Consider the following 27,117-nt stretch of genomic DNA (forward strand, 5'->3'; position numbering starts at 1 on the left):
AAAAAAAAAAAAAATACATCAGTTCTCCCTTTATGCTGACATCATTAGGAAAACCTAGAATACTAAGTAACAATAAAAATTCCCATAGACGTTTTGCAAAAAAATCAGTTCCCACAAAAGAAAACTTTCTACCCCTTCTCTTCTTAGGTAGTTTCATTTCAAATGTGTAACTGGAATTTCAGAGAGCTAGCAACTAGTGCTCTTCAGTATGTTCTGAAAATAAATATACAGAGAATTTAGAAGGAAATAATTCCTAAACAGAGGCCTGTATATCATTAATGCTCAAAAATTTATAGTGTAACAAAATGAAAGAAAAAAACAGGAAGAAGAAAAATTGTATCAAAGTGAAAGCAATAATTCAAAAATCACAACTAAATAATAGAAAAAATAGACTACCCAGTAAAATCTGAGCAAGTAATCCCTTTCTTAGAATTTCAATTCTGGATCGAAATATAAATAAAATGATTTTTCAAGATGAAAAATCCCTGGGCAGGAGTTTGTCTAAGCTGGTACGGCCCCCCTGCACATGCCAGGCTGATAACGAGGGATACTACTGACGGCTCAGCCCCTCCAGGACACACCTTCTTTATGTAGATACACATCAGAAGTCTAGCATTGTTAGCTTGACTCTCTGGGTAATACCACAGCCCCTCTTTGGCCATCCTTTTGATACCCTCATGCAGAATAATTTATTGGGGCTTTATTATGATAAGAGGTATAATTAGTAGTCATTTTGTAGAATAAAGTATTTATGCCACAAGCCAATTTTCTGAAAGTGCCTCTAAAGCAGCACCTGCACCATTCATGTTTATAAATCAGGTAATTGTATATCTAGCCACTTATGTGTATATATAATTAGTCTAATTTGCATATGCAAATCAATTATCTTACATACAGTTTACCAACTTCTTGCTTTCTCCATGTTTTTCCCCCACTTTGTAAGTGCAAATAGGTCAGATTCCTGAAATACTATTTCAATAAACTACCATTTATTCTTTTTTCTCAAGCCTTTTAGGGATATTTCCAATACCTCCATCTGATAATAAAATATAAGGACAAAGTTCAAAGAAGCTGTTAAGTCTCTGCTGATTCATTATATCAGGAAGCCACTTTGCTTGTACCTGATGTTCCAAAAGCATTTTAATCAATCTTTTCTGCTCTCTCAAAAGAACATTTAACTATGACCAGGAGTCAGTCTCCAACTCACACCTAACTCCAAGTGATTATACTGAGAAATAACAATATAATTAGAAGAGGAATTTGTTAGGCATAAAAGACAGTGACTGATCTCATTCAATATTTTTAAACTCTGGGCAAAGATCTGTACCTTGTGTCCTTGCCCATTTAGGCCTACATTAGGCGGAACACCTGAATCTTCAAAAGCTAATCTTCCAATGATTCAACATGGAAAAAAATTAAAGATGCATTACTGAAAATGTTCTGAAGGATATAAATATACAAAATTTTATTCAAGACTGCATTAAGGATTTGCAGAGCGTCGCATCTCAAATACACAAACACAAATATGAAGTAAATTCTTTAAAATTCACCATTAGTTTAAGGCAAAATGGTTTAAGTTCATAATTTACATTCTATTACTTAGGTAATTATGTTGAGATGAGTAAAAGTTTTGCTTTGTTCTAATGCATGATTTAACTAAAACGATAAAGCTATCTTGAACTAAACTGAGAAATACAAAATAATTCTGAAATCATAATAAATTGCCTACCTCTAAAGAACACAACTAGTTATTTAAAAAATTTTTTAACCTTCTATAAAATAATGCATAGTTTCAGATTCTGAGAAGGTTCTTGAAAATTCTATTTTACAATTTTGAAAGACTCTGGTTCAATTAAAGGTGGCAGATTAAACATATACATTTATTTCCTCTCACATGTGAATCTCCATTAAAATGCTAGTAAAGGAATAAAAAAGTATAAAACCACAAGAGAAAAAAGAACAAAAAGGGAGAGTAGTGGAGCAGAGATCGCAACAGAATTTTTCACCATGGCGTGCAGATGACCGAGTGGTAACTGAGTAATGCAGAGGAAGCCGCAAACTGAAGTGCTAGCTGGGGGCTATTTTGAGGTCACCTGGGCAGATTAACCCAGACAGGGCAAGGTAAGAGTGAAAGTGGAGGAGGTGGGAGGGGAGGGGCAGAGAAAAGGGATCCTTTGGAGGTCTCTCATCGAGACTGGACACGCTCTTACCCCACACACAAAATATCAACATCCAGGAGCCTGCCTGAGCACCACACACACACACACACACACACACACACACACACACACACACACACACACAGATAGGGGTTTTGTTCCTGAGAAAAACTGAACTGAACGGACTCAAGATCTGGTGACATCAGTAGCGTGGATAATGGGAGCAAGGCACATAACTACATGATGTGCGAAACAGAGAAGTAACCGGGGAAAGAGGAGGCCGAGGGATCCAGAAACGGTGGATTCCACCCGAGTGAGCAGCAGAGAGATATCAGAGGTCAAATACCTGGCAGACCTCCAGAAGGGAGAAGGAGGGCACAGCATTCCAGAGGTGCAATTAATAATCGTGCCAAAACTCAGAATACGGATTAGGAAATGGAAGAGTAGAGAAGTTCGGCCATCTATTTCCAGGTACAGCGATCAACACAGCAAAAGCACAGACCTACCTGCTCAGGAGAGGGTGGCACCACTAACCTGGATCTACACTAATATTGTTCGGTATTATAAGCCCTCTGGTTCTACTTGCTTTTTATTAATCAAGTGAATGTATTTATTTTTAAAAAGATAAAAATGATTACGTCTATCTGAAATTATATGAACTGGAAAATATGCTAATTTCATAAAAAATATTGTCAATCATTTTAAACATACAAAAAAAGATGAAGAAAATATGTTCAAAGGTAAGAGTGGTTCTTTTTATAGTTTCAAGTATTTTCTACAATGATCACTACTTCGTTTAAAAACCATAATAGAAAAAATATAAAGGATGGAGACAATATAATTTATAAATGATTATTGTGCAGGAAAATCAATGGCACATTCCAAAAAAGAAACAGAATAATCAAATGTTAATGAAATAACGTGAATACAAGACACAGAGAACAAACTTGCAGTTGTCAAGAGGAAGGGGAGTGCAGGGGAGAGATGGATTGGGAGTTTGAGATTAGCAGATGCAAACTATTATATATAGAATGGATAAACAACAAGGTCCAACTGCACAGCACAGTAAACTATATTCAATATCCTGCGATAAACCATATGGAAAAGAATATGAAAAAGAGTATATCTATCTATCTATCTATATATATATGACTGAATCACTTTGCTTTACTCCATAAACTAACATTATAAATCAACTATACTTCAATTAAAAAAATAAAATAATGTGAATACAATAAATAGATGCTGCTAAGGTGATCAAATAAAGATCTTAATAGCCCTGAGTTTGACAAGAGCAGCTTTTAAAAATTTTTATAAATTTTATTGGAATTAATGATTACTTCAACTTGAATAAAAATATTCAATGAAAATCAGAAGAAACACATTCTTACATTCTTCTAGGACTGGCAGTTACCTTAGTGGGGCACCTTCCAGTACTCCTGCATTAGAGAGAACTGTCCCAACCTATTCTCAGAAATTGAAAAGGCAGACCCTATAATTTCCCTTTGGCAACTTATTCAATATTCAACACCATTTCTAGTAAGGTTTTTCCCCATAAATGTAAATACAGTTGACCCTCCATATCCACAGATCACGCTGTTTGAATCCAACTGCGTGGAACCCACAGATATGGAGGACCCACCATACCTGGTTCTGTAGTTTATGTCATTAGTATTCAGTGAAGCCAGAAGAAGAAATAGCAGCTCGCCATTTTTGTCTAATGATGCCTCAGGTACATTAATTTTCTCTCATATCATAGCACCTGGCACTGAGCCTCTGTCGCGTGTTATGTTGAACAAAATATGGATGAATAAATAAAAATTATAATGAAGTCCCTTTATAACATGTTCTTCTGAAAGAAAAATAATCCTGGTTTCTTTAGTCTTTTATTGTGGAAACATTTTCTTTTATTGTTGTTGTTGTTGTTTTTTTGTCTGCATAGCGTGTGGGATCTTAGTTCCCCCACCAGGTACCTGACCCCGCAGGGCGGGGTCTTAACCACTGGACCGCAAGGGAAGTCGTGAAACATTTTCTTTTAATCTTTAATTAATTTTCTTTAATTTCCCCACGTTTCTAAAGATGGCAAGACCAGAACCGGGCATAACGTTCTACAAAGGATGTGACCAGCCAGGAACATATTAGAACTGCTTTATGGGGTCAATGTTACATAAACATTAAGTCATTCCAAGACCACACTGCAGGGGCTTCCCTGGTGGCGCAGTGGTTAAGAATCCGCCTGCCAATGCAGGGGACACGGGTTCGAGCCCTGGTCCGGGAAGATCCCACATGCCATGGAGCAGCTAAGCTTGTGCGCCACAACTACTGAGCCTGCACTCTAGAGCCCGCGAGCCACAACTACTGAGCCTGCGCACCTAGAGCCCACGGGCCTGGAGCCCGTGCTCCACAACAAGAGAAGCTACCGGAATGAGAAGCCCACGCGCCACAACAAAGAGTGGCCCCCGCCCGCTGAAACTAGAGAAAACCTGCGTGCAGCAACGAAGACCCAATGCAGCCAAAAGTAATAAATAAATAAATAAATTTTATTTTAAAAAAAAAGACCACACTGCAAATTTCCACATGTAAAATAATGTTGAAACACTCACCTCAAGAACCAGCCACAGCTTATCTCCATTTATTTTATCCTTCTTAAAGTACATGCCATAGAATCTGACCACATTAGGGTGGTCAGAAAGTGCTTTTAAGATGTTGTACTCTGCTTCAATCTCTTCGTCAATATCCTAGTTTCAAAAAGTCATGGGGAGAGAACGGTGAGTAAAACATGAATGAAGTCAAAGAAACAATTTAGACTACCAAATGTAGAATTTTATTTTGTCAAAGCAAGGTCAGAATAGTTTTTACTGCACTCAGTACTATGTATTGAAACTGCTTAAGGGGAGATATTGTGATTTTCCTGCTAATCAAATACATCTCTAATTACGTTTATTTCATTGAAAACAAATAAATAAAAGGCTATTTCTGTGTGAGAAAGAAACGTATATGGAGAACTACCTCAGATGATTTCCCTTTCTTTGTAGTGTTAACTTTATTTCGATGGCAAAACCATTTATTTGAAATGAAAACTTTTAGCTGGTTCATTTCGTTTCTTTGAAGTACAGGATATTCGAAGGCTATCAAAAACTAGTCATACATGCAATGAACTCCTACCTTTCCAAAAAAGTGAAAGAGTTAAGTTACATAAGATGGCATACAGCCTTTAGTTAGCTAAAGGCCCATTCACCAGAAGTAGAATAGGTTGTTATCTCATCAGTAAAAGTGCAAACATGACTAGGTACTTAGTCATGTATCTAGGAAAATCACATATATGTGAAACAACTCACAGAGTCATAAATGAGAAAAAGACTTCTAATATTTTATGGTAACATTTAATGTCCACACTGTTTTAAGACAGAATCATGGAATCAGAGAGCTGGAAAGAATTTTAGACCAGAGCTCTAATTTGAGAGGAAGAAACTAAAGCTCAGGGCAGCTGGAGTCACAAAAGCTGGTTTGTGTGAGATCCAGGACTAGTCTACTGCCTTCTAGTATTGCTCATTTCCTCCCTACCTTGGAGAGAAGATTATTAGTTCAAAATCCATAACAGTAAGACCCTTTTAATAAAATAAAATTTTTAAAAAGCCACTCTGCAAAATGCCTGGGTGCATTTAAATTTATTTTATTAAGATTATAATCTCCTGGTTATAAATCTTTTTTATTTGACTTGTGGCATGATGAATGAGAGTAAATAAAGAATTCTTAGGAAAATACACAGGTACTATGACAAGAATAACAGCAGCAAAAGAACACAGTTCATACTGTAGTTATGAATCTACATGATTCCTTTAAGCAACAGAAGACGACATGATTTATAAGATTAGCAGTATAACAAACACGAGTAAATTATGAAAGAATAACGGCTACATGTATTCACAAGCCACTGTTCTTGTCCATAAAGAAGCAGAGAAATGGGAGAGAGACACTGATTATGGGGCGATACATTGCGATCAGTCTGGAGCCCTTTCTCTCGCCACCATGGACCCCAACCCTTAACAGTGAAGACCAAAGGACAGACCCATAATTGCAAAGACCAGAGGTACAGTTACTTTGGTACAGCCTAATTTGTGTCTCTCTTCCCTCAGTTTGAATGGTAAGAACTTTCCAACAGGGGAACATGAAGACAGGCAGCATCAGTGAAGCCTGGGCACAGTGCTATTCATTTTTTTCCCTCCAGTGTATCTATTTTACTACTTGAAAAGAAACCCCACCTTCCCTCTCCTCTGCTCAAAGATATATGAAACTATGTAGTTATCATGGATTTCGCAGAAATAAACTATCAAAAAAGAAAGAGCAACACCAGGGTGAACAGAGGCCCGGGGGCAGACCTTCTGCAGGGTCCTACAGTTTATGAGCGTGAGAGCTGTGACGAGGACTCTGATGCCCTCCCCACACACACCGCGTCCTTTCCATCACACGGCACACACACCGCGTCCTTTCCATCACACGGCACTCCCATCACGTGTGCAAGAGCTGAGTAATTGGAGAAGCTGCTCTCAGTAGAGGTTGGGGGATTATGGGCTCACTGAGCTTACTCCGGCTCTCCCAGGTGCTAGGGGAGAGCTATGTACGCCCCAGTAGCTGGAAATGCTCCTAAATGTGCCAGAAAGAAGAATCTCATCCATCTCCTCATGCCCTTAAAGGCAAAGAAAGATGAGTTCCCCTCATCACAACTGGATTTCCCCCAAAAAGCAAAGGAGGAGCCCACTGGGGCACTGCTGAAAAAGAGGCCATGTGGACTGACCATGACATTCAATTTTTCACAAGGAACCTCACCCTGGTTATAAAGGAACATCATTTCTGCTCTGGAAACACTTCAGTAAACCTGAAAATTAACTTCCCTTTTCTGAATGAAATTTAATTTAAAAAATATTTCTGGTTTGGAATAAGAGGAATTCTGCCTGAAGCCTAAATAAACACAGGATGAAAAGGAGATCTGGTACAGACGACATTTTAGGATTACTTCTAGACCCATAAATCTGTATTCTGACAACCCTTTGAAATCTAAAATAATATTAAATCAACTGTTGAGCTGTTGAGAGTTGTACTATTTATATACTTATTTGCATTACATATTTATTCATGTATCAAGTATTTATTGTACCTTATTATATATGTTAAGCATATAAACAAGGAACCTCTAACAAGTAGACTTTTTTTTTAAAAAACATTTTCTTCAAATTGTAACTGACATTGTGATAAATAAATCAAGATAAGATACCTAGAGACTTTTTAACTGTTTAATACAGATTTTTTTTAAAAGTTAGTTAGCAGGAAAAAAAAAACCAATGTGACTTACATGAATCGGATCCAGAATTTTGACTGCTGCTTTTTGGCCATTTTTCTTATTCAACACTTTAAAAACTTTTCCATAAGTTCCTTTGCCGATTGTTTCAGTGATTTCCCATGTATCAGAAGGATCGGGAAAGTTATCAAAGATGATTGTTTTTCCAATTATTGGAAGCATCTTAAAAGTTTAAATCACTGGAGAGAAAAAGCACAGAGTTTCATCTACATTTGATTGGTGATATTAAATGGCACACATAAACTCATGGGAAATTATCTAATATTTTCACTGATATGGAAAATAGCAGTAACCAAATGTACTCAGAGTCATGGAAAAATTTCAATTCCTTTTTGCAAACAGACGAATATGAGTTTAATAATGCTTTGTAAGCAGGGCTTTCTATGTTTAATACAGTTCCACTTTAATTGCTGCTAATTATTTTCAGATTAAAATAAGAGGCACATATTTAAATCATTTTGATTTACTGCTTTATACTCATGAATCAAAGAATTTTAGAATGAACCTTAGAGATGATAAAATTCAACCTCTCCATCAAAGCAAATCCCACACTTTAAAATGATTGTGTTTTATATCACTGGTCTATGTAAATAAAACCCAATGATCAGTCCCCCACTGCTTTTAGGATGAAATTTCTTTGACATAAACTACCAGGTCCTTTAAAATATAGCCCTTGCTTAATTTCCTAGCCTCAGGTCTCAACACCTCTTCCCTCAGACACTACAAACCAGCCACTTGGGATCCCTCAGGTCATTTCTTTCTTGCTTGAGGATCTCCATATACACCATTCCCTCCCACTTCTGTGATTTCTTTGCTACTACTTATCTTTTCAGATGTTAGCTTAGATGTCATTTCCTCCAAATGTGACCACTCTCCATCCCATTTAGGTTGTGTGCCCACCTCTGCACTCCAAGACCACTCTGAACCCACCTTGACCTGATATTACTGTATGCCCAGCACCTGGCACAGTGCTGAAATAATTAGGAGAATATGGCCAATAAGGTCAAGTGATTTTTAAAGAGATTTTATACATAACCTAAGATGAGATCTTCCAAGTAAAGCTTTTAGCCTTTCACGTTCCCCTTATATTACACTCAACCATTTCTATAAAATTACAAAGGAAAAAAAAAGGAACAGAAAGAGAAACCAGAACTTGTAGCGGTCCTCAGAATTTTTCAATTATCTGTGCAAAACCTCCCTCTTTTTGATGTTAAAACATGGATGAAAAAAAAAAGTTGATGCAGCTGTGCTTGTATGTGTATGTATACACATAGAAACACATCTATTAATAAATGTGTTAATATTACATAATAATATTAGCCCATGAAATTCACTTGTCTGACCACAACTTTCAACCTCATTTAATCCACCAATCCATTGATTCCTCGCTTTCTTTATATCCATCAGATCTCTTCAGTCTTCATTCCCTCTTCATTTTCTCCTTCCCCAGCATAAATTCTACAGCTTGAATTATTATAACTTCCTTGCAAATGCCCTCAGCACTCTTGTTCTTCTCTTTCTCCACCACCAGTCTCCTGGGGTTAAGAAACCAACTCTGGTTAAACTCTGCATCTTCTTCACACCTGTGCCTGTAGCTAGAGAAAACCACACAACTAGGCTGTATCGTTTCACTTTAAATTCAGGATAAAAAACTTGCAAGTACACCCTCAATACTGCCCAGCAATTCTACTGCACTTCCCTGGTTTGTATATTCTCTTTTCTCTGGAGTGATTAACTATTTCACAGTGATCTCTGTCCTCAAATTTCTCTCTCCTCAAATTGTTCCCTCTTTGCTGTCCATCGCCTCCCACAAAACTTCCCAACTGACGCCCTCATTTAATAATTAAGTGACAAAATGGAAGCATTAATAAACTTAATCTTATCTCAGAAACTACAAACCAACGTGCATCAAACACGAGGAGTTCATTCTGTTTATCATCAGTAATTGCTGTTTGGCCTCAGTCTTTTTCTTCTGTTCCATTTCATCCTCATATCTCAGCTCAAATATAACATTTTTAGAAATGTCTTCCCTGTATATTTTATTCCTCCATCAAAATGTACGCTACAGAGGATACAGACTTTATTATTTTTACCGCTGTATCCACAGTTCCCAGAATGATGCCTAACACATTGCAGACAATTAGTAAATGCTCGCTAAATGGGCAAATGTTTATTTGTTTATCTGTTAATTCTGAGAACTGAGATCTTATCTCTCTTGTTGACTTACAAATCTTACAATGCTTCACTCTGTGCCTGGCATGTAGTAGATGTTAAATACATAGCTGTTGAATAAGTGAATCAATATGGTTCTTCCAAAAAAGTTTTTAAATGGGAGAGAGAAATAAGGATTAGGAGGAGCTGAAAAGAATTTGAAAATCTAAACAAAATAAGGATCATATTCTGATTCATTATATTTAAAGGGACATCATCCAGTAAATGGCTATGAATGCCTGCTGAAAATTACATCACTACATAAAAACACACTTATGAATAGTTCTCACATCGCTACATAAAAACACACTTATGAATAGTTCTTACAACACTTAATCCTTATGAAATTCGTGCTTTTGATCCGAAATGCAAAGAAACAAGTAGGAGGTAATCAGTAATAATCATCCACTTTAGTGATTTCATAATCAGTCACAAGATAACTACTTTTAACATCTATCTACTTGAGTCATGCAAATAAGCATTTATGCCATCCATATAAGGTAAAATTTAGACCAAAAGACCAAATTAAATCCTATTAAATGCCTGAAGTAGAAGTTTTCAACCAGGAAAACCATTCATTTTATGGAATATTTCCTTTTCAGTGGCAATGTTATTGAACACTATTTTAATTTCTGCTGTTTTAATATTAGGGATTAACTGTTGGTCTTTAAATATACAGGCATATGAATTCAGTTAAAAGCGACTGAACACCAAATGTGTGCAAAGTATTTTAGAGTTTTGGGGATACAAAGATAGGTAACTTGTGGATAGATAAATAAATATGTAACTATATTATGAAAAGTGATAGGTAATAGAAATAGGCATAAAGTGCTATGGTCGCCCAGGTGAAGAAGCAATTAATTCTGAAGTGTCATGAAAAGATACAGAAATTAGCAGTACTAGAGCTGGACATTAAACAAGAACAGGAGTTTATCTAAAACAGAATTTCCTCTTTAACAGTTCATAGTAAGACAAATATTTAAAGCAGTGCATTGCTACATTATAAAACAATAATAACAAAATGACAAATGCACAGGCATTTTGGAAACTGAATACACTTAGTTAAGTCCCATTTAAAACAAACAAAACTTTTAGGCAAAAGAACACTAAAAAGACTTCCTCAGAATTAAACAGTAAAGAATTTCAAGAATTAGAATAGAAACAAGCCTTATGACTCCTAAACTATACTTTTCAAATACACAGTTGTTTATTCTTTAAGAATAAAATAAAATGTCACAGTTAGTAAACAACTATTTAATGATTATAGTAAATTGCATTCAACATAGCAATGTTTATATTTTTTCTAGTCTTCAGCACCCAAAGAATAAAAAAATAATAATTCTCTAGCTCATAAAACTAAAACATATAATTGTTCTTAATTATATGATCGTGTAATCTAAAAAATTACTTTATATACATATATATATATATATACTGTATTTTGATCTATGTATTTACCATAACTCTGAAAAGGTACTTACAAAGCTACATTTTAAAATGAAAAATCACCTTTTTTAGTTGATTTATTATATATTGAGCTACTGAGGTTTTTCTCATGATAGAAAAAAAGACCATAATACAATAAAAATGTATCTTACTTCAGGATTTTAACACTCATCTCAACAATTATTCTGACTGCTTTTGTAAACCTGCACTTAATTCTTCTTTACTAAAATAATCAAACTGCCTGCAGGCATTCTAATACACAGCATACACAGGATGATCTCTCACTGGGCTGTCTCTTCCCTCTGTCTAGAATGCTCATTCTCCAGGAAGCCACATGGCTTACTTCCTCCAAGTCTTACATCAGCCATCACCTTTCAATGAGACCTACCCTAACCATCCTATTTAAAATCTCAACCTGCTGTCCTCCACTCCATCCTGCCTCCCAACTCTTGGTTCCCCTTACCCTGCTCTGTTTTCATAACACTTATTACCTCTTTGCACATTATATTATTTCTTGTTTATTATGTTTTATTTATTATTTTTTCTATGCTACTAGAATGTAAGCCCCACAAGGGCTAAAATTTTATCCAGGCTGTTCACTGATGTATCACAAAGACTCTAAAACCATGACTGGCACACAGGAGATACTCTGTAAGTATCATCCAGGCAAGTTTGACTACTTTTGCCATTTCTATCCAACACAGTACTGGAAGTCCTGGCCAGAGCAAGCAATCAAGAAAAAGAAATATGGGACTTCCCTGGTGGTGCAGTGGTTAAGAATCTGCCTGCCAATGCAGGGGACACGGGTTCGAGCCCTGGTCCAGGAAGATCCCACATGCCACGGAGCAACTAAGCCCGTGCACCACAACTACTGAGTCTGCACTCTAGAGTCCGCGAGCCACAACTACTGAGCCCACGTGCCACAACTACTGAAGCCCGCGCGCGCCTACAGCCCGTGCGCCACAACTACTGAGCCTGTGCTCTAGAGGCCACGTGCCACAACTACTGAAGCCCATGCGCCTAGAGTCCGTGCTCTGAAACAAGAGAAGCCACCGCAATTAGAAGCCCGCACACCGCAGCGAAGAGTAGCCCCCGCTCGCCACAACTAGAGAAAGCCCACGCATAGCAACAAAGACCCAACACATCCAAAAATAAAATATAAGTAAATAATTTATTAAAAAGAAATAAAAGGCATCTAAACTGGAAAGGAAGAATAAAATTATCTCTATTCACAGGTGACTTGATCTTATATGTAGAAAACCCTAAAGAATCCACAAAGGCTGTTAGAACTAATACATGAATTCAGGAAAGTTATGGGATGCAAAATCAACATGCAAAGATCAGTTGAATTTCTATACACTTAACAATGAACCCAAAAGAGAAATTAAGAAAGTGATTCTATTTATAATAACACCAAAAAAAATACTTAGGAATACATTTAACCAAGAAGGGTGAGAGACTTGTATAGTGATAACTACAAAACAATGCTGAAAGAAATTAAAGAAGACACAAAGAAATGGAAAGACACATCGTGTTCACGTATTGGAAGATGATATTGCTAAGATGTCTATGTGTACTGCCCAAAGCAATCTGTAGATTCAATGCACACCCTATCAAGATCCCAATGAGATTTTTTTGCATAAATAGAAAAAAATCCATCCCAAAATCGGAAGGAATCTCAAAGGACTTTCAATAACCCAAACAATACTGAAAAAGAAGAATAAAGTTAAAGGTCTCTCACACTTCCTGCTTTCAAAACTTATTACAAAGCTATAGTAATCAACTCAGTGTTTTACTGCCACAAGGACAAACACATAGACCAAGGGAATCAAACAGACAGCCCAGAAATAAAACCTCACATATATGGTCAAGTAATTTTCAACAAGACTGTCAAGACCATTCAATGAGGAAATAACAGTCTTTTTAACAATTTGTGTTGAGAAAATTGGAAATCCACATGCAAAAGAATGAAGTTGAATCCTCATGTTACACCACATGCAAAAACTGACACAAAATAGTTCAAAGACCTAAACATAAGAGTTAAAACCATAAAAATTAGAAGAAAATACATGGGAAAAGCTACATGACACTGAATTTGGCAGTGATTTCTTGAATCTGACACCAAAGCACAGGTAAGAGGAAAAAACAGATAAATTAGACTTCATAAAATTCAAAATCCTTGTACCTCAAAGGACACCATCAACAGAGTGAACAGACAACCCACAGGATAGAAGAAAATATTTGTAAGTCATATACCTGATAAAGGGTTAATATCCAGAACATAAAGAATGCCTATAATACAACAACAAAATAACCTAATTTTTAAAATGGGCAAAGGACTTGAACAGACATTTGTCCAAAGAAGATATATACAAATGGCCACTAAGCATCACTAATCCTTAGAAAAATGCAAATCAAACCATGAAGAGATACTACTCCACAACCATTAAAATGGCTATTATTATCAAACAACAAAAAACAAGTGTTGTTCAGGGTGTGGAGATATTGAAACTCTTGTGATTGCTGGTGGGAATGTAAAATAGTGCAACTCCTGTGGAAAACGACATGGTGCTTCCTCAGAAAAACGCTGAATTACCACATGATCCAGCAATTCTACTTCTGGGTATATATCCAAAAGAGTTGAAAGGAGGGTCTCAAAGAGTTATTTGTACATCCATGTTCATATCAGTATTACTCACAACAGCTAAAAGGTGGAATCAGCCCTCATGTCCATCAATGGATGAATGGATAAATAAAATGTTGTATTACATATAATAGAATGTGATTCAGCCTTAAGAGGGAAGAAAATTCTGACACATGCTACAACATGGAAAAGCCTAGAAGGCCTTATGTGTTGTGAAAAGAAAAGCCTGTCACAAAAGGTCAAATAGTGTATGATTCCACTTATACATAGTACCCAGAATAGTCGAATTCACAGACAGAAGGTACAATTGTGGTTGCCAGGAGATCAGGGAAGGGAAAATGGGAATTATTACTTAACAGGTAGAGTCTCAGTTTGGGAAGATAAAAGAAGTTGTGGAGGTGGATGGTGGTGATCGTTGTACAACAACATGAGTGTACTTACAGCCACAGAACTACACATTTTAAAATGGTTAAAAGGGTAAACTCTATGTAATGTACATTTTACCACAATAAAAATATTACTCCGTATGTAGTATAGGGAAACAAAGTAAAGAAAAACAGGAGAGCCAAATTGAAAGATATGGAAGTGAGATCAGAATGGTCTGCTTGCTCTCAGATCCATGCATGACCTTCCGTGTCCTGAATCTTGGGGGCTGACATCTCAAAACTGTATTTCCCAAACTCCTTGTCCCACTGGCTTCCTCCCCGCTAGATGCTGTCAGTGAGAGTGCCAGGCAAGAGACTGGACGGTAGGAGGATATTTCTCCTCTGCTTTCTCTGGGTTTTGTGGTGTCTCCATCAGTGGCTGTATCTCCCCAGCGGTCCCTGTTCCTGTAGAGCAGACTTGCCATGGTTCTAGATGGCCTCAGCTTCTGAATTCTGGTAAGACTATCTCCTTGCTGTAACTCTAGAGCCTGAGGCGTGTTTTTTGCTATTGCTAACTTTCAGTTTGCTTCATTGTCCCATTTGGCTTTCAGATATCCTAAAACAGCGGTCCCCAACCTTTCTGGCACCAGGGGCCGGTCTCATGGAAGACAAGTTTTCCACGGGGGTGGGGATGGCTCAGGCGGTATTGCGAGTGATGGGGAGCGGCAGATAAAGCTTCGCTCACTAGCCGGTCGCTCACCTCCTGCTGTGCAGCCTGGGGGTTGGGGACCCCTGTCCTAAAACATTTGTAACTAATCCCCCGTATGTCTTAGTCTGTTCAGGCTGCTCTAGCAAAAACTATATAAACTGGGTGGATTATAAACAACAAATGTTTATTTCTCACAGTTCTAGAGGCTAGGAAGTCCAAGATCATGGTGCTGGTAGATGTGGTGTTGGGTGTGCATTCACTTTCTTTCTAGACAGCTGTCTTTTTGCTGTAACCCCACATGGTGGAAGGGAGGAGCTCACTCTCTGGGGTCTCTTTTATACAATGCTAATCCCATTCATGAGGCTCTGCCCTTGTGACCTAATCACTTCCCAAAGGCCTCATACCCAACACCATTACCCTGGTGGTTAGGATTTAAAAATATGAACTTGGGGAGGATACAAACATTCAGACCATAGCACCATATTAAATTCCCTCTGTCGAACTACTTGGTATTAATTCTGTTTTCCTGACTGATTCAGTCTAACAGGCATCTAATCAGTTTGAGAAGGAGAGAATGGAGAAAAAGCAATAGACAGTGGCTGGAAGTTTTCCCAAACAGGTGAAAGGTATAAACACTCAAATTTAGGAAGCTCAGTAAATTTTTTTGAAAATCCACAGTTAGATACACTGCAATGAAACTACAGAAAACCAAAGACAATGAGAAGCTCTTAAAATCAACCGAATAGAAAAGATATATTACATATAGAAGGAAACAATTAGAGTGACTGCTGATATTTCAATAGAAAACAGTAGTACAATATTCAAAATGCTGAAATAAAATAACTGTTAATCTAGAACAAACAAAAGTATCCTTCAAGATCAAAGGCAGATTAAAGATATTTTTCACCAAAAAGAAAAAAATTGAGTTTAATGACAGTGACCCCTGAGAAAGAGAACTTCTAAAGGATGTCTCTGAAGAATGATAATGGTCACACAAGGAAGGTCTCAATTGCCAGAAACAGTAAATAAATTGTTACACACGTGTGTAAATCTAAACTAACACTGACTGTAAGAAACGATAATAGACAAAAATGAACAATAATAATCAAAAGCAGAGTGATAGAATTTAAAATGTTCTTAAGTTCCTCATATAATTAAAGAGGCAATTAGAAATAATAACTTTAGACTTTAAGATATACATGTCAAATACTTAAACACTAGACCCTCAAAATACTATGCATAATACTAAAAGAGAAAAACGGATATTAACAAACTCATTCAATCAAAAAACTCAGGAAAAGAGAATAAAGGAAGCATTAAAAAAGCAGAAGAAATAGAAAGCATAAAATAGCCCTGTGGAAAGAATTATAAATATGTCAGTAATCACAAGAATTGTAAATGGACCAAACTCACCAGTCAAAAGACAGAAACCGGTAGCTTCTGGCTGTTTGCATGAGATTCACATAAACTACAGATAGAGATAGACTGGAAATAAAATAATGGTACCATGTAAATATTCAACAAAGGAAAGTGACGTGGCTAGATTAACATCAGACAAAATGTACTCTAAGGAAAAATATTTATTAGAGGTAAAGAGGATCACTACATAATAATCAAAGACTTAATTCACCAAGAAAATATAAAAGCTCAAAACAGAGGCCCAAAATACATAAAATAAGAACTGAAAGACATACAAAGAAAAATGGAGAAAGTCACAATTTTAGTGGGAGATTTTAACACACCTTGCCAGTGATTTTTGGATCAAGTGGAGAAAAAAGTTCTTAAGAATAAATAAAATTTAAACAATTAACAAAGAAAATTGAATGGATATCCTGAATACACATGAAATCCTGTGTGTAATAATGAATACTCTTCCTGAGCACATATGACTGCAATGTAATTAAGTAAGAAATCAACAACTATTAGATAAATTTTTAAAAACCTATACACTTGGATACTTTAAAAGGAGCAATTCAAGAGCCAAAGAAGAAATGTAATGACATTTTAAAATAGACTTAGAACTGAATAATAATAAAAATACTACTCAAGAAAATGTATGGGATACAGCTGAAACAGTACACAGAGGAAAACAGATAGCCTCAAATTTTCTATTACAAAGGAAGAAAACCTAAAAATTATATAATTACAAAATAAAAGCAAAAAGTATAGAAAAAGGAAGAGTTGAAATTAAAGAAAGACATTACAGAAAAAGAATAAGACAAATAACTCAGTTTCACAGATTAGAGGATTGATAAATATAATAGTTCTTCAAAGAGAATTTTTTAAAAATAGACAAGCCTCTATCAAGACTGATCAAGAAAAAATCAAACGAGAGAAGGCACAGATGGACAGTACTAAGGAGGAAAGACTAACAAATTACAGCAGAGACTAAAAAGATCATAAAAGGATACAATTTTATATCAAGAAACTTAAAAACAGATTAAATGGACAATTTCCTAGAAATAATATTAGAGAAGGAAAGAATAGAAAAATAAAAGTTATTTTTCTTGGCATGTTTGCATTAACGGGCCTTCATACTCTAACTCTTAACACTCAATTCCTAACGCATATAATCACTAAGGAGAGTACGTTAAGTTCTTAAATACCAGAAAATCACTCTAAGTATCTTTTAATACTTTAGAGGTAATGATCAAATTTATCAGTAGAAGGGGCTAGAAACCCAATTTAGGGATAATTGCTTCATAAGTGAACATAAGCACATTTTCTCTTCTCATATAACACAAACTTTAATCAGCTTAATTGTTAACTTTTCCAAAATACAGACAGAGAACGCCATTTCTCAGTGCAAATGCAATTCACCCATGAGAGAAAACACACTAAGAAAGTAGCAAGGGGCTTTATTCAAAACTAAGCAATATTTTAACACTGCGATTCTCACTTTTTTCTGTAGAATATTACTGGAAGATCCTTCCCTTTATGCATGCGCTTCTGCCAAGCTGTTTAAACTGCATCACATATGGTTTAAGTTAGAGTCAAAAGCAGGCCCTGCCTGTGATGAAAGAGAAATCCTGGAACATCAGTAGGGCAGCTACAGAACTTGTCTCTCTCCACAGACAGCAGCCAGAAGGATCTCAACACAGAAGCCGGACTACGCTATCTTCCCGCTAAAAATCCTTCAAAATCCACACGCTTACCATGTCCTTGGGATCCTTTCTGACCTCCCAAAACTCAACCTATGTTCTTCTTCACCACTCACAGTGACTGCAGCCTCAGCTGCCTTCTGACAAGTCTTAGAACGTTGTAGACTCTTTGCTGCTGCAGGACCTCCTGTAGTCTTTGCCGAGATGCTTCCCCAACCATGTGCATGGCTGGCTGAACTTCTCTCAGACATGGTCACATATCATCAGTTATTACGCCCACAAATGAACTGTGCGTGATTTTAATTTATTGTGTAGACTATTCTCCTGGTATGATTATGAAAGCCATAAAGCCTTGCTGGTTAAAAGCAGCCTAGAGAAAAGTGAGTTTGCCATGTAAAACCACCTTCCAGAGACACCAGGCTGAATCACCAAGCAAGTTTCAAGTATCTCCGTTTTCACAGAACTTTAAAACACAGGCTCACAGAAATCTCTGGTCTTGCTGAACTACAGACCAGATAAATCGGTCACATATCCCTTCCAGCTTTCCAATAACACAGGCAATAAAGTTTGGTTTAAAACAGACCTTGTCCAGTTATATGTATGATCTGCTTTGAATGAGCCATAACCCATGTTTTGTTCCCTTCAATTTGCTTAAAAGCATTTTCTAGAGAAGGGAAACAGGTCTACTTATGTACTTCTAGCCATGTATTCTGCTTTCCACCACTCATTTTCTCATTCTGCAATTACTGGGATAAAAGTACGTGCTTAAACACTAGAACCAAAAGAAAGGCTATCATTTCCTAGAAAATTTCTCCCTATTTAAAAAGTGGGGGGCTTCCCTGGTGGCGCAGTGGTTGCGCGTCCGCCTGCCAATGCAGGGGAACCGGGTTCGCGCCCCGGTCTGGGAGGATCCCACATGCCGCGGAGCGGCTGGGCCCATGAGCCATGGCCGCCGAGCCTGCGTGTCCAGAGCCTGTGCTCCGCAACAGGAGAGGCCACAACAAAGGGAGGCCCGCATACCACAAAAAAAATAAATAAATAAAAAGTGGCATTAGTGAGAACCCCAAAAACTTTAAGTCATCAAAACACGATTTTAAGTTTTGGTACAAACCTATAAACTTCAGTGCCCACAGCTGTAAAATGGAATAATAATGCATGTTTGAACTAATTCTCAGAGTTGACCTAAGTATCAAATGAGTTTTATGAGGAAATGATGCTTTGTAAATTGTAATACAGGATGACTCGCCTCCTTTTTCAAGGATGCAAGCTGGGTTATAGTTTTGGCCACACAATTACCTGTTCAAATTAGTAAGGGATATTTCCTGAGTCAGAAATCACAAACTGAGATGTCTGCAGGGACAAAGGAGGTAAAATATATGAGTGAAGCACACCTGGATGAAATAAAAGCAGGGGGTAGAGGCATCGTGGCCAAGTGGAGAGTGTGTGCCCCATGCAAAGTGGGCGGCCACATCCTGGCGCAGCACTGCCAGCTGCAAGCCCCACCCTGCCTGGTCCTCTTGTTTTTCAGGAGAAGCGAGGACTCTGGGAATTTACATAAATTCTACAAACCATTGGTAAATAGTCGTAAAGTAGTCAGTTATTTTAAAGTACCAAGCTGACCCAAATAAATATAGCAAATTCAGCCAAATTCAGCCTTTATGCCTATATCAGCCTGTGACTGCTACATGAGGTTTGTTTTGTGTTCTTTGTTAAAAATGGCCAATAAACAAGAACCTATCCACGTGGTGTAATCACCCTGGGACATCAGGAAAAATAGATAACAACAATGTCTAACATTTTTCTGACTGTTTATCAGGTGCCAGGTACCTACTGGGCTTATAGTTTTACATGCATTATGTCATTTAACTTTTAACACTTATAAGAAACCCTTTCAGAAAGGCATTACTATAACCCCCATTTTCAGAAAAGAAGACTGAGGATTAGAGAGTTTTTAAGGTCATAATGCTGGTAAATGGAAGAGTCAAGAAACAAACCAGGTCAAAGTCCATGGTAGAAATTTGAGGACTTCCCTGGTGGCTCAGTGGTTAAGAATCTGCCTGTCAATGCAGGGGACACGGGTTCGAGCCCTGGTCCGGGAAGATCCCACATGCCGAGAAGCAACTAAGTCTGTGCGCCACAACTACTGAGCCCGCATGCCTAGAGCCCTTGCTCCGCAGCAAGAGAAACCACCGCAATGAGAAGCCTGCACGCTGCAACTAGAGAAAGCCAGCGTGCAGCAATAAAGACCCAACGCAGCCAAAAATAAAATAAATAAATTTATTTTTTTTAAAGAAAGAAATTTGCTGTTCAGTGATAGATGATTTCAGTTCTAAAGAGTAATGCTTCCCAACTTGAGGTTCCTGACTCCCTGTGAGTCCTTAAAGTGGTAAGGGGTCTTCTGTGAATTAGTTTGAAAGTCTAATGGAAATGTGTTTACCCTCTAAGGATAACTGAGTTTGTTTCCTATGCAAAGGAAAGGGAGTTTGTTAGATACAATCTTTCAAATTATCAATCCAGGGAAAAAACTAATGAAGAGACCCTCATTTGTTGGGTTAAAGAAAAAAAAAAAAGGAAGTAAATAGTTTACAGCACTGACATTGCAGAAATTATTAAAATGATCAAACATTCTTACATCAAAACTGTACATACTTTACATCTATATAGTCTAAAGTATATTTGCACTTTCAAATATCTGTTTGTTTATCACACTATTAGTAACAACTAATGAACTTTCAAATAGTTTGGACTTGACAGATAAAAGTTACTTTTCAAAGAATATTTGCAGAAAAAAAAATAAGCTGTAAAGATATAGTTGAAAAAGGAAGTGCAGGACAATGCTACTCCTTATGTGACTGACCAAAATCTCTCCAAATAAATATAGTCTGGTATTAAAGATCACCACATTGAATCTTTTACTTTGTGCTTTCTTGGTTCCCAAAAATAATAATAAAAAAGGACTAAGACAAATGAGAGTAATTTTTCACATGCCAAGACATCACATCAATATACTCATAAAGAACAAGTTATCTTTGAAATCTTATACATTTCTAAATTTCCCCTTTTGAAAACAATTATCTTTTATAATAGAATAAAAATCAATACGGCATGAATAACATGCACCGTCATTTATCTGTCAAAACTTGGCACTTAGGCTCCGGCAAATCCAGAAAACTTGTCGACTTTATCACCTACCTTTAGCAAAGCTTGAAAAGAATGCATAATAATGTTCGGATATCATGACATAGAGTAAGTATCCAGACTGCAGCTGTGATCCTGGGCCTGTAACACACAACAAACAAGTCAAGGTGTTACAGGATAAGCATCAAGGATCCATGGAAAGTATTTAGAAGTCGAACCTAGAAACGTTTAGGTAGTATGGCTCAACGACAATTTATTCCTCAGGTTTAGCATTATTTGCACAAGTAACACGGAACACCTCACATTCTGTGCAGGCATAAAATAACTCTAAACTTACTGGACCAATGAGAGTTACAAAAAAAAATTAAGAGGCTTTAAGGGCACCCATTCAATCACCAAGAAAACTCCAGACACAACAAAACCCATAAGGATTCTTTGGGTTTTCAAATTTTCTCAAAAATCTTTTTTTTTTTTTTTAAATTTTAGGGCCATTACAATGTCTATTTCAAGGCTTATAGCCAACAATCATCCCAATAATAATAAAATATTATTTAAATTTTTTTAAAAATTTCTCGTAGGAAAATTCTAGCAAGGTGCAAACAAACTACTACAGAACAGGGCTGTTGGTGAGCAAGTCGAGATGACATCGTTTCTGGGAGGATTTCTCTTCTTCTCAATATCACAATGCTCTTTCCTGTCTGCACGTTCTCCTTAAAAAGGAAACTTTAGAGATGCGTCTGGAGCGACAGGGACCCCAGCTCCACCGACCTGCTGCCAGAGAAATCAGCCCTGAACAGGCGTTCCCTCGGGTTGAGCCGGCACGGCGCGGGCCACAGGTTCCCGAGACTCGGTCGGGACGAGGCGCGCGGTCCCCACGAACCCCCCTCCCGTTCCCGGTCCGGTTTCCCGGGGTGGACGCGGGGTTCTCGGAGCCCCGCGCTCGCCCCACCCGCCCCCAGCGGCCGGGGAAGCGACGCCGCCAGGCCCAGGGCTCCCCGCCGCCGAGGCCCAGACCCCTACCTGGGCCGGAAGCCGGCGTCTCCACCCACCCCTCGGGCGTGCAGGGCGGGACGGCCGGGGGCGGGGCGCTCGAGGGGGCGGCCCCTCGCCAGGCTCTGGAGGCGCGTTCTTCCTCCCGCCCGCGGGAGTCGCCTTCCCCCGGACCGCCGGGAGGGGAGGCCGCGCCGTCCGCCCCGCGCTCCTCACAGGGCCCGGGACTGGCGGCCGAGGCTGCGAGGGCCTTCATGGCGTTCGGCCGCGCCTCTCTGGCCTGGAGCCCGGGGGAAAAAGAGAGGACCCCGGCGTCCCTGGAGCCCCCTCGGACAGACCCACCTTCCTGAAGCGAAGTCTCCTTGCGATGTGCGGTGTCTTCCCCCAAGAACTTCCCCCAGACTCCGTGGGGCTCGTGCCACGAGGATGTCATCTCGAGGCCCGCGGGCTCAGACCCTGAAATTGAGAGGGAAAATGACGAATGAGGTCTCCCCTGCAGATACCAGTTCACTTTAGCGGCCTGCGAAGGAACTTCTGCCCTAGGGAGGAGGCCTGTTAAATCACCAACCCTCTGGCTGGTCCTGTCTGTCCCCTGCCTGAGCTCACCCGTCGGGTCTGTGCTGGCCAGGTTCCCTGAACAGCCTGAGGGACATTTGGGGCCTGCTTATGCTTTCCTCCCCTTCAAAAGGTGAGAACGACAATCAAAATGGCATTTGATTCTGTTAATAATCTAAACGGGTCTGTCATTCGCGATGCCCCAAAATTGGAAGAATTCTAGAAGACCGAACAGGCTTCATCTAGTCTTAATCAATGCATCTGTCTTAAGGAAAAAACACGATCATTTGAGTAGATGCCAAAAGGGCATTCAGCATATTTATGATATTTTCCTCATAAAATATCTTTGAAATTTGGAACTTGAACAGTGGGTTTTTCTCAGAATATCGTATGTTTCATCTGATGTGTGATGATATCTCAGAGTATTGAGAATATCGTATCAATACTAACATTATATAAACGGATTCAAATTTTCTAGTTCTTTCTTTAAAAACTAGATCATACCAAATATATTATTTAACATAAGAATTAATAAAGAGTAAGCAAATGGCCACATACAAAATTGTAAGAAGCCAACAATGACCAATTAAAATATAGTGGGAAAAATGGATCCCGTTCACAATAGCAACAAAGAACATAAAATAACTAGGAATGTTAAAAAATGAGAAAGGTGGAAGATCTGAAAAGGAAAATGAGAGACTATCGAGAAATCATCTGTAAAGTATTTTATAATTGGAGAGATATAGGATATCCTTCAGTGAGAAGACAAGATTTTAAATACACAATTACTGCCTCCCAAATTAAGAGACAAAACATTCTAAATTTCATCTGAGAAACTACAAGCTAGAATAGCCAAGACCAGTGGTCCTCAGACTATGGTCTGGGGGGTATCTAGGGTCCTAGAAACTCTTTCAAGGGGTTCACAGGATCGAAATTGCTTTCATAACAATATTAAGACTTTCTTCACTCTTTTTCACTCCCATTCTTTCACAAATATACAATGAAGTTTCCCAGTGGTTGCATAGTATGTGATATCACAACAGATTGAATGCAGAAGCAGAAATGTCTTCTGTTATGCCAAACATTAAAGGAATTAACATGAATTTAAAACAATGCCATTTCTCCTACTAAATTTCCTTTGTTTTGGAAAATATAATTATTTTTCATAAAAAATGTTATTGATATTTATGTTAACACGTAATGAGTTTCCTAGTTTTTAAAATTAATATAGATACAAATATTTTTTATTTTCTCACTTTTAATTTTCTGATATGGTATATATCGATGAATATAACACAAACAAAAGCTCTTTGGAATTCTCAATGATTTTTAAGGGTGTAAAAGAGGGTCTGAAAACCCCAAAAGTTTGAGAACCTTCTGATAACAATGAAAAAAACCCATATTATTAAACTATAATAATTAAGGGCACTAACGCAAGAAGAGAACAGTGTGTCTAATGCAGTCAGCAGCCTAAGACCATCAAGGACAAAGCCTGTAGCCCCACGACTGATTCATTGTAACAGTGGAGACTGGGCACCAGAGAAACCATGAGACGAAGTTTTGTCGGCACAAAGCAGAGAAGGGTTGAGAGTCGAGGGGCCAGCCTGAGGTCTGGACTGCAAAATGAGCTCAGGGTCCTGTTTCCGTGGATAAATGTAGAATGTCGCATTCAGAAACACCTTACCTGAAGCTCTGCACCTGCGTTGTAAATCAAGTCTGCTTCTCTGTGTGAGAGTGAGTTAGAACCTCCATGCAAGATTGGGATCTTTCATTCTTACTGATGCAATCTCAAAAATCGAATTTTCTGATAGTCTCTGGCTTCAGAGAACAAGATTTTCCAAAGAGTAGGAAAACAGTAGACACTCAAAGAAGATGGTTTTTGTGACCCTTTACAGCTGCACGTGCCCTTGGGAAGGAATATGGTTTCCTGTTCATCTTATATGAATGAATGAATTAATATGAATGAATGAATATGGTTTCCTATTCATCCTGAATAGCGAGGTAGATTCTGTACTCTCACTCTGAGCTTTTTTTTTTTTTGGTCTCAAAAAAAAAAAACCCCACAACTGATTAAATAGTCCAAAAGCACTTGTTAACAGATATGAGAACTTCACATATAATACAAAGCCATAAAAAGCAATATAGTAGAAAAACTTTGTTCAATAAATGATTTTAGGACAGTTGGTTAGCTTTTAGGCAAATCTGTAATTAGATCTTGTGTCATATCATGCACAAGATAAATACCATAAGGATTAAGTAGTTAAATGTAGGGGACTTCCCTGGTTGCACAGTGGTTAAGAATCTGCCTGCCAATGCAGGGGCCATGGGTTTGATCCCTGGTCCGGGAAGATCCCACATGCTGCGGAGCAACTAAGCCCGTGAGCCACAACTACTGAAGCCTGCGCGCCTAGAGCCCATGCTCCGCGACAAGAGAAGCCACCGCAATGAGAAGCCCGCGCACTGCAACGAAGAGTATCCCCCGCTCGCTGCAACTAGAGAAAGCCCACGTGCAGCAACAAAGCCCCAACGCAGCCAAAAATAAATAATTTTTTTAAGTTAAAGTTAGGAAAAAGCCTGGATAAAGTTAAAAGTAATACCTATCAAATATTTGGATGGGAAAGCATTTTATGTTTAAAAACAATTGTATGGGAAAATAATTGGTAACTTTAACTGAGAAATCTGGTATGTCCCTTAAAACCATCAACCAAAACAAAGAAAAAACAACAAACCTGCAAAGGGAAACCATACTCTGGAAAAAATAGGTGCCACAGATCAAACAGCGTTCATATCTTTAATCTATAAAAGAAAAGTGCATTGAAACCAGGACTTCAATGGCTAAAGAAGACTATATATAGGTAAGTGCTACAATAGAGGGATAGGTAGGAGGCTATGGGAGCACAAAGGAGAAAGCAGGTAATTCTATGTGGGTCTGGGTTGAGGGGCTGAATAAGGGCAAGGGAAAGGGAGGGTAGTCAGGGAAGTCTTCTCAGAGGAGTTATTGGGTTTGGGGCATAAGGCTGCATAGGAGCTCATCACTAGGTAGACAGGAAAGGAGGTCTTAGCAGACAGACAGAGGAGTATGTGCAGCAATAAAGAGTCCTGGGGGAAACAAAATGCTTGCCTATGGCTGGAGAGGCGTGGGAGATAAAGCTGCAACGTGGATGAGTTTGTGTAACGGAGCGGGACCCCCATGGGGCCTTGGGGTGGGGGGGGACGGGAGGCAGGCCTTCTCCCGCCTCCTCTGCTGGAGCTCCTCTCTGAAGTGCCTAGATGATAGTGTGTGATGCACGTTTCCTGAGTGATGTTGCAGATGTGAACCCCCCACACACTCCCACACCTCCAACAAGTGGAAGCTGTTAGTTACTTGACCAGAGCACACAGCCCCCAGGCCTCCTGGAGCCTAAGGACTGATGATGTTAACCCCCGAGACACCGCCCCGCGACCTCAGCGTCAGCCAATCGGAGAGTGGTGCACAAGCTGATCACACACCCACCCGACCCTTCACCTGTCTTTTAAGAGTGCTTTGCCGAAACCGTTCACTGAGTTCGGGGCTTTTAGGGCACGAGCCCCCTGTCTCCTTGCATGGCCCCGTAGTGAACCTTTCTCTGCCCCAAAGTCCGACGTTTCAGTTTGTTTGGCCTCAGTGTGTGTCGGGCACACGAAGTTGCGTTACCATTTGGTCCCAAAGCCCCGTATGCTAGACCAAAGAGCACAGATGTATTTGATCATGGGAATTAATTAAAGACATTTCCGTCGTGAATACCACAATCTGATAGATGAGACAGAGGAAGAGGAGACTTTGAGGGCTACTAAGGATTTTTGATGGCCAGATTTTGTAACTGAACGTGGCAGAAAGACAAAAGAGGTGGAATGACTGAGGTTTTTGTCTTGGGTCTGACGACACAAAGGGAATCTTCTTTTTGTTAGTAGTCCACACCTCCTTCCCCCTTGCTCCCTGGAGAGATCTGTTTTTAACGAAGGAATGCCTTGATAAGCGTACCTGGACCCACGTACTACCACCACTGCTACCTCCCCTCCCCCAACCCATGAGTGTGCTTGAGTGATAAGAAATGGTTGCATAACTGTTTTCTAGGAAAGCTGACTTCAGTCAGTTGAGGGCTTTGTTTTTCGGAGTAGAATGAAAGGTTTGGGAAAAGACTCTGGGGAAAGAACTAAGAAGCTCAGGAGCCAAGGGTGAAAGAATAGAACCATCTTCTCTACGAAGCCTTCAGTAGAACCACAGGAGGGATGGTGTGGGCTGGAGATAAGATGAAGTGTTAAGTCTAGCCTCAAGGTGACTCACATAGACCCAGTGCTATTCCTCAACTAGTTAGAGAGCTGTGGTCCCAGAAACCGAAGTACAGAAGGAGATGTGGGTTTGGGATGGAAACAATGAATTCTAAATTTCACGTGGTGTGTCTGACATGTAAGTAATTATTAGGC

The 27,117-nt window shown here is 38.8% G+C and overlaps 1 protein-coding gene across 22 annotated transcripts in view; it reads right to left on the reverse strand.

The window, feature by feature from the left end:
• MYO3A (myosin IIIA) overlaps positions 1-22,166 on the reverse strand; it is a 206,463-nt gene extending 184,297 nt beyond the window's left edge. For 12 of the 22 annotated variants that reach the window (XR_003681776.1, XR_003681777.1, XM_028495296.1 and 9 more), the window contains exons 1-4: positions 21,898-21,924; positions 21,184-21,270; positions 7,510-7,694; positions 4,763-4,897 (exon numbers count right to left, since the gene is read on the reverse strand). Coding sequence is in view for 18 of the 22 variants with exons in the window: in XM_028495296.1 (XP_028351097.1) it covers positions 4,763-4,897; positions 7,510-7,677 (303 nt within the window). In the remaining 4 variants the exon portion in view is untranslated. Of the gene's footprint in view, positions 1-4,762; positions 4,898-7,509; positions 7,695-16,303; positions 16,360-21,183; positions 21,271-21,897; positions 21,925-22,149 lie in introns of those variants that run through there. The other 10 variants (XM_055087760.1, XM_028495287.1, XM_028495290.1 and 7 more) reach the window with 7 other exon arrangements.
• Positions 22,167-27,117: the final 4,951 nt, after the last annotated feature.

Source organism: Physeter macrocephalus, chromosome 11 (genome assembly GCF_002837175.3).
Source record: "Physeter macrocephalus isolate SW-GA chromosome 11, ASM283717v5, whole genome shotgun sequence".
NCBI lineage: Eukaryota > Metazoa > Chordata > Mammalia > Artiodactyla > Physeteridae > Physeter > Physeter macrocephalus.